A 14,446-nucleotide genomic window follows, 5' to 3' on the forward strand; every position below is an offset into this window, starting at 1 on the left:
ACATCTCTACCTCTCTACCTCTCTCTACACGCACACATATGCACATATATGCATTTATATATATGTATGTGTATATATATGTATATACATACATATATAAACATATATATAATCTGCATATCTATATAAATACAAATATAAATGCATGCATACATATACAGATATGCATGTTATTTACATGAAATTTTGAAAAACACTAATAAAAGCAAAGCTAAAAAGCCACCTAATTACAAACAGAATTGCTTTAACTTAAACGAGGGCGAGACCTATTGCATTTTCAATGCTTGTTTACTTTGGTTCCATCAAGAAGGCATTCAGATGTGACACATTTGCCATAAATTCTGAATGTTAGCACTCTAGTTGCTCATTAGATCACTGTAGTAAAGCTACTGCTCACCAGGGAAGTCTGCTGCTGGTATTGAAAGTGCATGTTTCAGTCTGCATGTAAGAATTCTTTAATGAAATAGAAGAGGATTTGAGAAGTCACTCAAAATGTGCCCTAATTGTTCTTTCTGCAGAACTAATCATAATTTCTATGGCAAAATGAACCCCCTCTTTTTGTTCCTTTGTAAATTAAATGTTTTAAGTGTTACCACTTTATTCCAATCAAGATGGCTTCAGGTGTGCCATACTTTTGTCATAAGTAAGACTGTTAGCGCTCTAGTTGTTCTTAAGAACACTCTGGGACATTCTGTCATTGGGCTATACTTGAGCTACATCTGGGTGATATTTGGGCTACATTTGGGCTCTTTTGTCTCTGGTGGCCATTTTGGGAGACTTATTTGTTATGATGTTTCCTAATTTCCTCATTTACTACAGTCTCCTCAGTAGGAAATACTTTCAGTTTTTTACTTTCATTCCATCAAGAAGGCATTCAGATGTGTCACACATTTGCCATAAATTCAGAATGTTAGCACTCTAGTTGCTTATTAGATCACTGTAGTAAAGCTACTGCTCACCAGGGAAGTCTGCTGCTGGTATTGAAAGTGCATGTTTCAGTCTGCATGTCAGAATTTTTTAATGAAATAGAAGAGGATTTGAGAAGTCACTCAAAATGTGCCCTAATTTTTTTTTCTTCATCACTAATCATAATTTCTATGGCAAAATGAACCCCCTCATTGTGTTCCTTTTTAAATTAAATGTTTTAAGTGTTACCAGTTTATTCCAATCAAGATGGCTTCAGGTGTGCCATACTTTTGTCATAAGTAAGACAGTAAGCGCTCTAGTTGTTCTTAAGAACACTCTGGGACATTCTGTCATTGGGCTATACTTGGGCTACATCTGGGTGATATTTGGGCAACATTTGGGCTCTTTTGTCTCTGGTGGCCATCTTGGGAGATTTATTTGTTATGAAGTTTCCTAATTTCCTCATTTACTGCAGTCTCCTCAGTGGGAAAACTTTCAGTTTTTTATTGTGGTTCCATAAAGAAGGCATTCAGATGGGTCACACATTTGCCATAAATTCTGAATGTTAGCACTCTAGTTGCTCATTAGATCACTGTAGTAAAACTACTGCTCACCAAGGAAGTCTGCGGCTGGTATTCAAAGTGCATGTTTCAGTCTGCATGTCAGAATTTGTTTATGAAATAGAAGAGGATTTGAGAAGTCAAAATGTGCCCTAATTTTTCTTTCTGCAGAACTAATCATAATTTCTATGGCAAAATGAACCCCCTCATTTTGTTCCTTTGTAAATTAAATGTTTTAAGTGTTACCACTTTATTCCAATCAAGATGGCTTCAGGTGTGCCATACTTTTGTCATAAGTAAGACTGTTAGCGCTCTAGTTGTTCGTTAGAACACTCTGGGACATTCTGTCATTGGGCTATACTTGAGCTACATCTGGGTGATATTTGGGCTACATTTGGGCTCTTTTGTTTCTGGTGGCCATTTTGGGAGATTTATTTGTTATGAAGTTTCCTAATTTCCTCATGTACTGCAGTCTCCTCAGTAGGAAATACTTTCAGTTTTTTACTTTGATTCCATCAAGAAGGCATTCAGATGTGTCACACATTTGCCATAAATTCAGAATGTTAGCACTCTAGTTGCTTATTAGATCACTGTAGTAAAGCTACTGCTCACCAGGGAAGTCTGCTGCTGGTATTGAAAGTGCATGTTTCAGTCTGCATGTCAGAATTTTTAATGAAATAGAAGAGGATTTGAGAAGTCACTCAAAACGTGCCATAATTTTTCTTTCTGCAGCACTAATCATACTTTCTATGGCAAAATGAACCCCCTAATTTTGTTCCTTTTTAAATTAAATGTTTTAAGAGTTACCACTTTATTCCAATCAAGATGGCTTCAGGTGTGCCGTACGTTTGTCATAAGTAGGACTGTTAGCGCTCTAGTTGTTCTTTAGAACATTCTGGGAAGCTACAGTAGAACACAAAGGAATCAACTGACAGTTTCTGCCCTTGTTGGATGTACATGTTTTACTGAGAATGTCAGACTTCATTCTCACATGACTGAGAAAGATAATGTGAATTTACAGAAAATATGCTCTCAGTTTAGCTTATAGATCACCTTTCAAACCTCTGTAGGAAAAGCATGAGAAAATAGTTTTATCTCAAACATGATTCATGATATCACAGCAGAAGGCTTTTTCACATAGTAAAATCACCTTAGAACACACCACAATTCCTAAAATGAGCATGGTACCATCAACAAATGATTTATAATGTAACTAAAGTCTTAAAACCGTCTATTAACTGCAATGCTTTTTAATGAGGTGCTATCATGTATATTGGTCCCAAGATGGCTGACAAAACTTCTTGGATGAAGTGCTGACAGCCAATCAGATCTCACGATGAGATGTGTGGTTAGGCTCCACCCAGCTATATATGTGATTTTACTTTTGATTTTCTCAGGAACTACTGAACGGATTAACACCATTTAAGCAAAAGGCACGAGTCTGAACGGAGGACTACCTCTTTGCCAAATTTGGTGTAATTCCGTTCAGTACTTCGGGCTGTAGCTGCGTCAACAGGTCCTATGGGAAAATGCATGGGGAAAACGCGTTTTGGGACCCCCCTTTTTTCTCGGCCCCCGCTTGATGAATCACCGTGGAATTTTCAGGATAGGAGCGGACTGGAGCTGGCCAAAAGTTTGCAAACTTTCGCGAAGATTCATCAATCGACCCCAACGTTATTCCAAATAGAATGTTGCGGATTTCCTATGGAAAATAGGTCCTAACTATAACTACCTACTGGCGACTGCTATATATATATATATATATATATGCAAATGTAACATCGGTTTGGTCCCACCGAAGAGCGAGGCACCACCAAAAGAGCGCCATCATTGCCCGCCTTGGACTCCTTCTGTACCTCGTGAAAATGTTACAGGGCAATGCGGTGCCGCCGAAAACTATCTCCGGTATTGGATCCCTTACAGCCTTGAAAATGGGTCTGTCTAGGGGGTAGCGAATTGCTGTTCAGGAACAATAAATTAATATTGAAAAGAAATGCAGGTGTAACAGCAAAGAGAAAAAAACACCGCCCACTGGAGGGTATGAATCACGCACCGTGAGCTGAACCACATGTCCCAAAATGCACTTATAAAAGTATCCACTGGAGGATGTGAAAGCAAAATGGACACTAACGTGGGAGCAGCGGCGGTGTGTATGGTGTTGGCTACCTTTCAAAAAGTTCTATGCAGAATGAAATGCGTGAGGATTGCCATGCTGATACACTAATGAATGAATTAAATATCAAGCAACAAGCAACGCTACGAGTGCGACTCATCTTCCTCCCTTGTGGGGAAACATGCAAATATATATATATATATATATATATATATATATATCTATATATATTTCTATTTATTTTACACTATGAAAACCACCCAATTTTCACGGCGTCTCCATGGATATTGCGAAGTCGCTGTGACGAACAAAATTTACAAAAAAAAAACCTACAAGTTATCAATAAACTAAAACAAATACCAAGCACTCATTAATATAAATGCATGACATACTGGATCATTACACACCTCTAATATCCTTTTTTTTTTAAGAAGTAAAGCTTTCGAAATAAACTAAAAAAAACAAAGGTTACACGGACTTTACAGTTAGGAAATAAAATTTAAAAAATCTTTGAAATTCACAGAAAAAATCAAAGGTTACAGGGACATTATAGTTAGGCTTTGGTTTCACTCATACAAAACCAGTGAAATTCCGCAGGTATAGTTACCTGAGCTTATCTTACACCCCCACAATGCCCTGCTTATGACCTCAAATACTGCAATACTCATGACATGGTCAGTGACATCACTGATGACATTTCAAATGACATCATTGATTACATCACTGACGACATCATCCACAGAAGCACTGACACCACTATACAACCTCTCATACACCCACTCACACAACCACTCACATACCCATTCACAGACCCATACAAGTATCACAGTTTATTTATTATGATTTGGGACTCCGAAGAGTTCCACATAAAAGAAAAAGATACATCTACAAATCAACATTACACTTCATAAACAGAGAGGCAGTGAAGTACTAATTTCATCATATCATACCATATAAAAACAAGGAAAAACATATATATGGGAACCATTCAATAAACTTTCAAGTGCCAAGAGGATTGATCTATAATAAATCAGATTACCATTGATGGGTTCTTAGGGGGCCTTTACGAAAAATACAATCTAATGCTATCATAAAAACTTTCAAAATTAAAACCATATAATAAAGTGCAGGGATTTGTCAATTCACAATACAGTACAAGATAACCAGCAGCATAACCATGTAGTGAAAAGCGGGAATTTGTCAATTCACAATACAGTACAGGATACAAGATAACCAGCAGCATAATAACAGTGCAAGAATATTTAAAACTTCACAGAAACTTTTTCTGCAAACAGTCCTTGATAAAAAAAGAAAAAGGTTGGAAAAGTGTGAGTGCTCAGAAACATACGTAGTCAATCAATCAATACTGTTCTAATATATATTTAAAAATTGTTTAAAAAAGCTAAAAAATGTAAAACAAACAAGTTCAGATGGAGGTGCCAGCAGACAGTTACGGGCCTCTTCTCCTGTGGTGATATTATACTTTAAAAAACAATTCCTTAGGTATCTTCGATGTACTGGTTGTAATGTGGGGCAAACAAATAGGACATGATTTAAGTCTGTTATACAGGAGTTACATAAGTGACAAAGTCTTTCCTGTCTAGCAATGCCCTCCCAAGCTCCTGTTACGATTCTTAGAGGGAGTAAATTCAGTCTAAGCAACAGAATAACTCTACTTACTCCATGTTTAAGATTCCATAAAACATATGGTTGGGGTTTTTTATAAATACTACTCCCTACAATACAATCATTATTACTATTCTCTGCGCACATTTTAGTATCTCTTTTGCGAGAAAACCACAGAGATTGTTTTTTTAATTCTTATTTTCAAAGCACGTTTACAAAGTACCGCCGCACTATCCATATTTAAGCCGAACATTGTCATGGCTTTTAAATGATTCCTAAAAAGAGCACTCTTTTCTTTCATGCTGACAAAGATTTCCTCACATAGTGCTACCCGTAACATATTCTCGGAGCTGTTTACTAGTGCGTTGTTCCATCTTAAGCACGCAGCCATAGATAGCACATAAGTGGAGAGTAAACCGAATTCAAGCTGAATCACTCTGACAGGAGCAGCGCAATTCAAATGACATATTTGGCGCCAGATCCGTCCCTCTACTTTCTCAAATTTGTCACACTCTTGTGCATTTATTGTTTCACAGGCATAGCTCAATGCTGGTGGTATCTTTATTTTATAGACTGATAAAATGTGTGTGAAGTGTCTTTTCCCGCAGTGTGTATACATTTGATTAATTGCAAAGGCCTGTGAGATTGCCTTGCCTTTACAATGATCCATATGATTGCTACCGGAACACCTGTTCGTAAAGATTTTTCCTAAATAGGGATAAAACTTTACTACTTGAAGTTTCTCATTTCCCAAGAACCAATGCAAGTTTTTTCTGAATTTACATTTCCTATAACTAAAAATCATAACTTTACTCTTTAAAGTATTTATTTTTAAATAGTATTCTTCTGTATACCTAATCAACTCAGCAAGGCGTCTTTGAAGTCTAATTGGAGTTAAATCCATTAATATGGCATCATCTGTAAAAAGAAACTAGTGACAGTGTACCCTGTAAAGCCTTAGCACCTGACCCGCTATCCCCAATTATTATATATCCAATGGGAATCTCCCTTACAACATGTGTGCACACTGTTAATGCACCCACTGCCACGGTGCAATCCAATACAGGATTATAGTAATTTCAAAACAAAATGCAAAAGTCCACAACTAGACAATAAGACAATAAATCACTGGTCCATGTCCATAGTGTATTTCTTTAAATCTCTTCTTTTATTCACAATATTCTTTTTTGTAAAAAAGCAAAGCACAGCCGACACGTTTCGTTCAGTTATGGACTTCTTCAGGGCTGTAAATTTAACAAACATATACACACACATAAATATAAAAGCACATAAACTTGACTTCTGATTATGAAATGAAGGACTATTCTGTCCCCCGTTTACTATTACGTTATCCTCTATGGTTACTTATACCATGTATTAGTACATCAGACATCAGATCATGGAATTGCTTAGCACAATCCTTGATATTTGTATGTTTGCTGTATGGAATGGTGTACCCATGCGCTGACGGGCCGTAAGTGCTGCAACCGTTGGATGCTCCTTTAAATTTCACTTTCACTGTATTTTGGATTTGTTCCTCTCCTATTTTGGCCTTTTTTACTATGTCCTCATCCTTTATGGTCACTCTTAATATGTATTAGCTCATTCATTTCATTGTGGAATTGCACAGTACACTTCTTTGTAAAACTTAAACACCTGTTTATGATACAATGGGCTTTTTTTTATTTTTGCGTTGGCGAGCCTTGGGTGCTACAACCGATGGATGCCCCTCGAATATGGGGTTTTATTACGTTCACCATAACTTGGTAGCCGCAAATATGAGATCACACTTTTTCGGTGAGATACATAATATTTGACAATAGGTTTTGTGAGTGTTAATATACCGGGTAATTATATGAACACTTTGACATATTATCAGAGGTGTGATTTCCAACCTCTGATATATCGCCTCTTCAGTTATGATATATATACCAGGTAATTATATGAATATATTCACATATTGCCTTACTATCATAAATGTATATTCTTGGCATATTCGTCATGTTTATTAAACATGCCATGCCTATACTATCTATGTAACCAGCTTGGTACCATGGTGGTGAATAAGGTTCCGTACCTATTATGGCACACTGGGTTTTGACCAGCGAATGTTTGATAGTTCCAATATGGCGGCCGTGGTATATATCTTGGCTACTTTATCTCAATTCTAGATGGGAGCGGGAAACCCCAAGCTATTTCTGTTGCCCCATAAGTGGTCTCCCTTTCCCTTTTATATAGACATCTTACATCGGGCTTGGGCATTTAGGTGATGCTGTGTACTCAATTTTTCGGTTATATTGAACAGATATTGCACATTTAAGAACTTAGACAATGCCATATATTTTTGCACACATAGATTTCTTTCAGATCCTTAAGGCTTGGGATATATACACACTTCATTTGTGTGTTTTTGAAGCATTACATTACATTTTGATCATTTGTTATTTGAGGTTTTATTACCTATCCGCCACTCTAAGATGGCGGCCATATTCAACAGCATGTGGGTTCCGTGATGTCACTTCCTGGCTTTGGCACACAATGAGCTCAGCTGTGCCGCATCAGGATGATATCACGGGCTATTTAAACAAGGTGGTTATTGATACCGTCCATACCGTCTTCGCCCTGTGGGAGGTTTTTAAGATTGGATCATAGCCGGATTAATGTAAGGTGTCACTTCGTGTGAGGAACCTCAGCCGTAGGCTTTACATACAGCGTAAATCTTACAACTGCCCATGCCCCAGGGCTCATACTGCGTAACGCATGCTGCTTAATCACTCTAATGCTCCGAGGGGGGACTCCTTTTCACCCCTGGTAACTTATAACAAAGACGGAGCATATCTTCGTTTGGGGGTGTTCCCCTATATATATTTTATACAGAATAGGCTCAATGTTGGTCTATAATTTGAGTATCCTCACTCCTAATATGAATATCGCATGACAACAATGCATATCGGGCACCAGAGAGTATTCGTGTTTGCATCAGTAATTTTATGCCGGACACTAATCGGGGTTGCGAGATCCCCTCTGCATTTAAATGGCTATTACATGCTGTACGAGATAGATGTCTGTGCCTTTTTTATATGGGTTTGTGTGGGGAAACAGTCATTTAATATTGCGGATTCTCAGACTTTTAGATGATGGATATATGCCGGTTGTGTGTCATCTTATCGTAGGGACAGCAGGGGCGATGGTGTTTTATTATCAAATGTTGTTATTAGCCATCAAATCAGCTGCTGTGACAATACATTCTCTTTTAATTATTTCACAAGCTACATTGGGTGATTACCCCATTACTTCTGGCCCACCTTATCGTGGCGAGGCCTCTGAAATATTTCAGAAAGGTGCTATTACACCCTGGATTATCCTTCTCCCTTCAAGAGAAGTGTCTATCTTTGTAATATTTAGCAAGTCAAAATATATTTTTACTTGATATAGTTAAACACTCTCTCTCTTTGAGTTTACATGGTTATAGCTCTTGATTATATTTCTTTGTTTTGGCACAGCTCCTGTTGATACGGGTTTTGTATAAACTCGACTTGTGAAGTATACCTACCGTGGACACCCCACCATTGATATGTTTTAGGAGTGCCCGGCTCCTTGATTTCATGGTGGCTATCTTGGATGGAATGTGGCTAATAAATCTCGTGTCTCTTTCATATACCACCAAATCATAATCTTCTCTCTTTTCTTGCTCTTTGGTGATGGAATATGTGGCTGGTCATTTATGCCAGGCTACTATATTTCCGATATCCTTGACACACTTATTGCTCTAAATTCTTGACATGTTAATGAGGAGGTGGTATTCACGGTACCTCATATACTCAACTTAGGTTTGTCTTACATACTTCTCTGTGGCGTGTTCTTCCTCTTTTCCATCCTTCTCTTCCTATGCCCCTCTCCTTCTTTACTTTCTTTCACTTTCCCTGCCCTCTCTTTCTATATATGCGTATTGCATATATAGAATGGTATATCCTGTGTAGTGATGTATATAGTTTTATTGAAGTAAAATGTTTTATATAAGATGGCAGTTAAGCTGACATACCTTGTAGATTTAGTCAATATGTGGCTAGTTAGTAAGAGATATGATATGTACATAGCAGCCCTCTCTTAATAGTCATATATGTTTGTACTTCTTAGTGTGTTAAATGTAAGTTGGTATTTGTATTATATTTAAGTGCTTTTATATTTATGTGTGTATATGTTTGTTAAATTCATAGCCCTGAAGAAGTCCATCACTGGACAAAACGCGTTGGCTGTGCTGTGCTTTTTTACAAAAAAGAATATTGTGAATAAAAGAAGAGATTTAAAGAAAAACAGTATGGACATGGACCAGGGATTTATTGTCTTATTGTCTAGTGGTGCACCTTTGCATTTTGTTTTGAAATGGCATCATCTGCATATAGCAGGCAGCTCAACTTTAAGTTTCCTAATTTAGGGGAATCCCCTTTACTGAGCCCCACTCTTCTTGGTAAATCATTAATGTAAATAGAAAAAAAGAAGAGGGGCCAAAAGGCACCCTTGCTTCAACCCATTATTAGTTTCTATTTTTCTCGGAAGACCCTGTGTTCCCCCCAATAAAACCTGCGTCCAAGTAGAGGAGTGCAGTGCAATAACCAATCATAATAAATTCCCTGGTATCCCCATGGTAACCAGTTTTCTCCACAACGTCCCCCGATCTACCCGGTCAAATGCCGTAGAGAAATCTATAAAAGCCGCATATAACGGCATTCCCCGGCTCACTGTATATTTTTCGGTTAAAGTTTGCAAGGCGGTAATATTATCCAAGGTATCACTGTTTTTGCAAAATCCTGTTTGTTCTACGGGAATGAGATTGTTTTCCGAATGCCCAATCTTGCAGATGAGTAAGAATGCTCTTAGCAAATAATTTGCTAGTCGCATCCAGCAGAGAGATCTGTCCAAACCTGGCAGAGGAATTTTTTGGACCCTATTTATATAGTTTGAACGAGTGAACACTGAGTTTAACTATAACGTCTCTGTAACCTTTGGTTTTTTTCAGTGAATATATATGTGTGTGTGTATCCTCCATAGCTGCTCCCCTGAACGTTTGCTATCAGGGTTGGTGATCTGCTTTTTCTGAGCCAACTGTCCATTTCAAAATCCCTACAACATCCACCCTTACAAAGAACAACACACACTTACAGAGAGATTAGAAAGTACTTTAATTGTTTAGGACCGTGAGTTTAAGATGTGTGGTAGTACATAATAAAACCAGTGAGCCAGTTACAGTGCACACTGTTCTTTGATGCAAATGATATAGAAGTGCATGAGTAAACAGGGCTGGCCTTTAACATGGACGAGCTTGGCCCATGGCCTGGGCGCTGCTCTTCTGAGGGGCACAGGAGCTGCCTGACATATATTCCCTTTGATATAGAGCCAAAGAAAAATGTGCTAATATACATTTTAAGAAGGCTGCTGGTTACCATGCCCTTATTTGGTTTGTTTTTCTTCTCATGTATCTCCTTAACCTTCCTTGCCTCCTCTTACCTCTCCAAAGTTTTTAACCTAGAGATAATTAAAGGCGAATGAGAGGGAGCAAAACTGTGGTTTTGCCCAGTGTGCAAGGTCGGATCTGTGTGTTAAATATATATGAAAAGCACAAAGCACATTCCCACAGGCCTAAAGATAGATTGGGGAGCATTTAAATATATTCTACTAAAGTGACTTAGTTTTAATGTAAAATCCCAATCTATTGAAAGGCAACAAATTAACGTGGCACAAAAATGCAGCTAAAAGCAAAACAGAATGTCGCAAAAATTCACTTATTGTACCGTACCATTTCCATGTGTATGCATCAATGTGCTTGAGACCTGCGAAACAACTAGCATTGTGCTTGTTCGTTTATCGAAGTGACCGATTTTCTTCGTTGACCAGCAAATAAGTTAATTAAATCGGATCTAATGCTTGCATGGTGTAACTTTAAGGTGGAGCAACATATTTATGCCGGAGGATCCCTGGTGTAACTTTGACAGACTGGTAGAGATTAAGGGGGCGTGCAAGTTTCTGGATCTGATATCCCCTGTGCACAGATCGTGAGCGACCTCAAAGCTGCGAGGAAGGGCAAAACTGGTGTGTGTGCGTGAGCTCCTGGTTTAAGGGCAGCATGAAACCGTATAGGGGCTAAGACTGTCGATACAAATCATTGACTTTCTCAGTTTGGGAAACTCTCCATAAAGCCCGCATAGAATTATCGGCAATCATCCGCACGCCGGACTGGACAATGAATAGACAGTACCAAAGTCTCGTATTCTGTGGCATTTGAGAAAATTAACAGACACAAACTGGTGCTGCGCTCAAATGCAGCTGGAAGTACGAAGACCCTCCGCCTTTATCCCCCATCCCGACCCCTTCCACACTCACCGCTAGGCGGAGCACCGCAGCCATAGCCCCGCTAGATGTTTGTATCACGTGCTTCCCGGCATGCCTGGCTCTGCGCTTCCGGGTCAGAGTGCAGCGCTTCCGCTGTATGTGAGACCTGATCCCCTCATCACTGGCTACTTTTGCTTTGGAACTTATGCGGAAGAATGTTACTGGTGTTTATCTTGGGTCGAGTGCATGTCAGTGCTCTGAATAAGTGATTATTTTCAGACAATGAAAACTGCCGACCAGCGGCTGGAGGCGTTCTGAGAATTAATGCGTTTGGTATATAGCTATTGGCATTTCTGTGCACTGCGGAACGCGTGTTTGAGTTGTCTGCCTCTTTTAACCCTCTGGAAAGATAAGCAAGTCACTCGTTCAGCTCTAACGATCTTCGCAAGGTATACATATAGGTGGCCACAAATGATGTGCTGCAACACAGAAGGTGCCCTGCCTAAAACAGCTTCAGGGGCATGTTCAGTCATAAGGATGCAAATCGAGACATTTGCTAATAAACTTTTGTAAAGTACGTGCTAGGAAAGAAACAGCAGAAATCAGGAGATATTCTTTTAAGGTGGATTATTCCAATAAAGAAGTACCCACAGGAGTGCGTCCTCCCCCAGTGAAGGTCCAAACGCAACTGCCGGGCAGAAGCGTTCCGATCTCCCCAGACAAGCACACAGCCATGGGGTGTATGTACATTTAATTATTAACATGTTTACAACCGTAAGAAACTACTGTGAGCAACTTCATTAGAGAATGTAAGTATAGAATACATTATATATAAAATAAATACTCAATGTGCGTTTGAACACTACATATTCTTCCTATTTACACAAAGAAAACAAATACACATAATAATCTTTAAACCTTGTGGGTAATGAGTAGTTGCGTGATAACCTGGAGTTATTAAAGAGTGTGGAAGAGTTATCTGCGTCGAATTGCCCGAACAACACTATTTTATTATGTTGACTGGGAAATTCAGCTTGAGGTTCCTAAGCATTAGGAACATTAGAACTTACTACTGGTGAAGAATATAGATTCTCCAAGTAGGTGAAAAGGGAACCTTGATTTAATTAAAGACACAAAGGATAGCATTATGCATGTATCTTTATTGCCAGCTCCTTGCAGCACTTTAAAGTAAACATCACCAATACCAGAAGTCCAGAACTTGGAGTGTCCCTTAAGCATATATAACCTTCATCACAGCAGCCATCTTCCTCTTTTAAGCTGCTCCGGTCCCATAACTCAAAAACGTTTTTATCACCAAAAACAGATTAATACTCCTCTTCTCCTCCTTTATTGGGTATCTGATGCACAAACAACATAAGACAAAATATAAAATGTTCCTCTTATGTCCCATCTTATCTCTTCCAGAATGCAGTCTATCCATCATCTACTCCCTCCCAAATACTCACCTTGGAGAGAGGGATAATGGTAGCCTTCGTGTCTTTAATGAAATCCAGATTCTCTCTTCACCTACTTGGAGAATCTACATTTCATGTCAAGACCGGAGGCCAGCATTCTGCATGTTCAAAGCTGTGTTAATACCACCGACAACATGTTCAATTCCCTTTAAATATTACCTCGCAAACACATCAGCATTTGACCAGTCAGCTACATACAGAATCTCCTTCAAATGTCCGCCAGACGTGAACACCGTACTGGCCATAGCTCCTCTCACTGAATGCACTCGATACTTCTGCAAATCGATACCCGCTTCAAACATTCAAGTCCTCACCCAATGGGCAATCGTTTCCAAAGTAACTGGCCTTAAAGGTTTTACATAAAAAATCAACAACTGGTTATTTCCATCCCTTCCATTCTATTCTCATAGTCTCTCATACATCTCACCACACAAAAATTAGGATGGTCATCAAACTTTGGATAGACTATAGTAAAAGACATAGTCTTTGTTCTCCTAGTGATCCAAAGAATGAGCCCATCTGGATTATAAAATCTATTTCCAACCTCTAAAGCTCTAACATCCAAAACTCTCCTGAAAGATTTTGGACACAACAAAGCTGCCATCTTACCTGACAACTGCTTTAAACTCATATTCATTAGCTAACCTTCAAATAAACGAAGAAGTAAACTCACATACAACTGTACCTGGGTCTAGGTGGTCTCTGTAACATAATACCCTTCATTAGTCTACAAATCAGAGGATCCCTACCTATGGAGGAACTTCTTACCAAACCATGTCCTGCTGCAACTGCAGACCTCTAACAATTTCTAGTTCTGTAATTTAAACCTTTCTCAAATAAAGCTGATAAAAAATTTGATAACACTATGGCAGATGCTTCCACAGTATCCGAACCCCTTACACCACGCCCCAACAAACCTATTTTTTTCATCCACCAACTTATCTCTTCCTTGTCCCTGGTGCTAATACCTGAGCCTACTGCAAAAGTCCAGCAAACTGCACTCCTCCCCTGAAATCTTCCAATTAAGAAGACTCAAAGCCCCTTCCACGACCAAATGATGTAAAACCCCTTCTGGCCCTAAGAGAGTGTCCTCTAACTCTGGGATTAAAAAGAGTTCCTCTATTGCTATCGCCAACAGACCTGGAAACCAAGCTTGTCCTGCCCAAACAGGTGTCACAAGAATTATTTGACATCTCTGTCCCCTTACCATCAACAATACCCTCTGTATCATTGCAAACAGAGGAAATGCATACCCCGTATATTCCTCCACTCTTGCTAAAATGTATCCACCCTTTCTGCTAAAGGATCCAGTAATTACGTTCTAACTGGAACGTTAGTTTTGATGCAAGCAAATCAACCTCTAGTGGACCCCAAACCTGAAGTATTCTCTGAAAAATGTGCACATTTAACTTCCAGTCGCCGAAATCCCTGTGATATCT

The 14,446-nt window shown here is 38.9% G+C and overlaps 1 protein-coding gene across 1 annotated transcript in view; it reads right to left on the bottom strand.

The window, feature by feature from the left end:
* Positions 1 to 11,719, bottom strand: part of UQCC1 (ubiquinol-cytochrome c reductase complex assembly factor 1) — a 426,281-nt gene extending 414,562 nt beyond the window's left edge. The window contains exon 1 of the mRNA XM_085619075.1: positions 11,584 to 11,719. Coding sequence (XP_085475201.1) covers positions 11,584 to 11,607 — 24 coding nt within the window. The 5' untranslated portion in view covers positions 11,608 to 11,719. The remainder of the gene's footprint in view (positions 1 to 11,583) is intronic.
* Positions 11,720 to 14,446: the final 2,727 nt, after the last annotated feature.

Source organism: Triturus cristatus, chromosome 7, assembly GCF_964204655.1.
Source record: "Triturus cristatus chromosome 7, aTriCri1.1, whole genome shotgun sequence".
In the NCBI taxonomy this organism is placed as follows: Eukaryota; Metazoa; Chordata; class Amphibia; order Caudata; family Salamandridae; genus Triturus; species Triturus cristatus.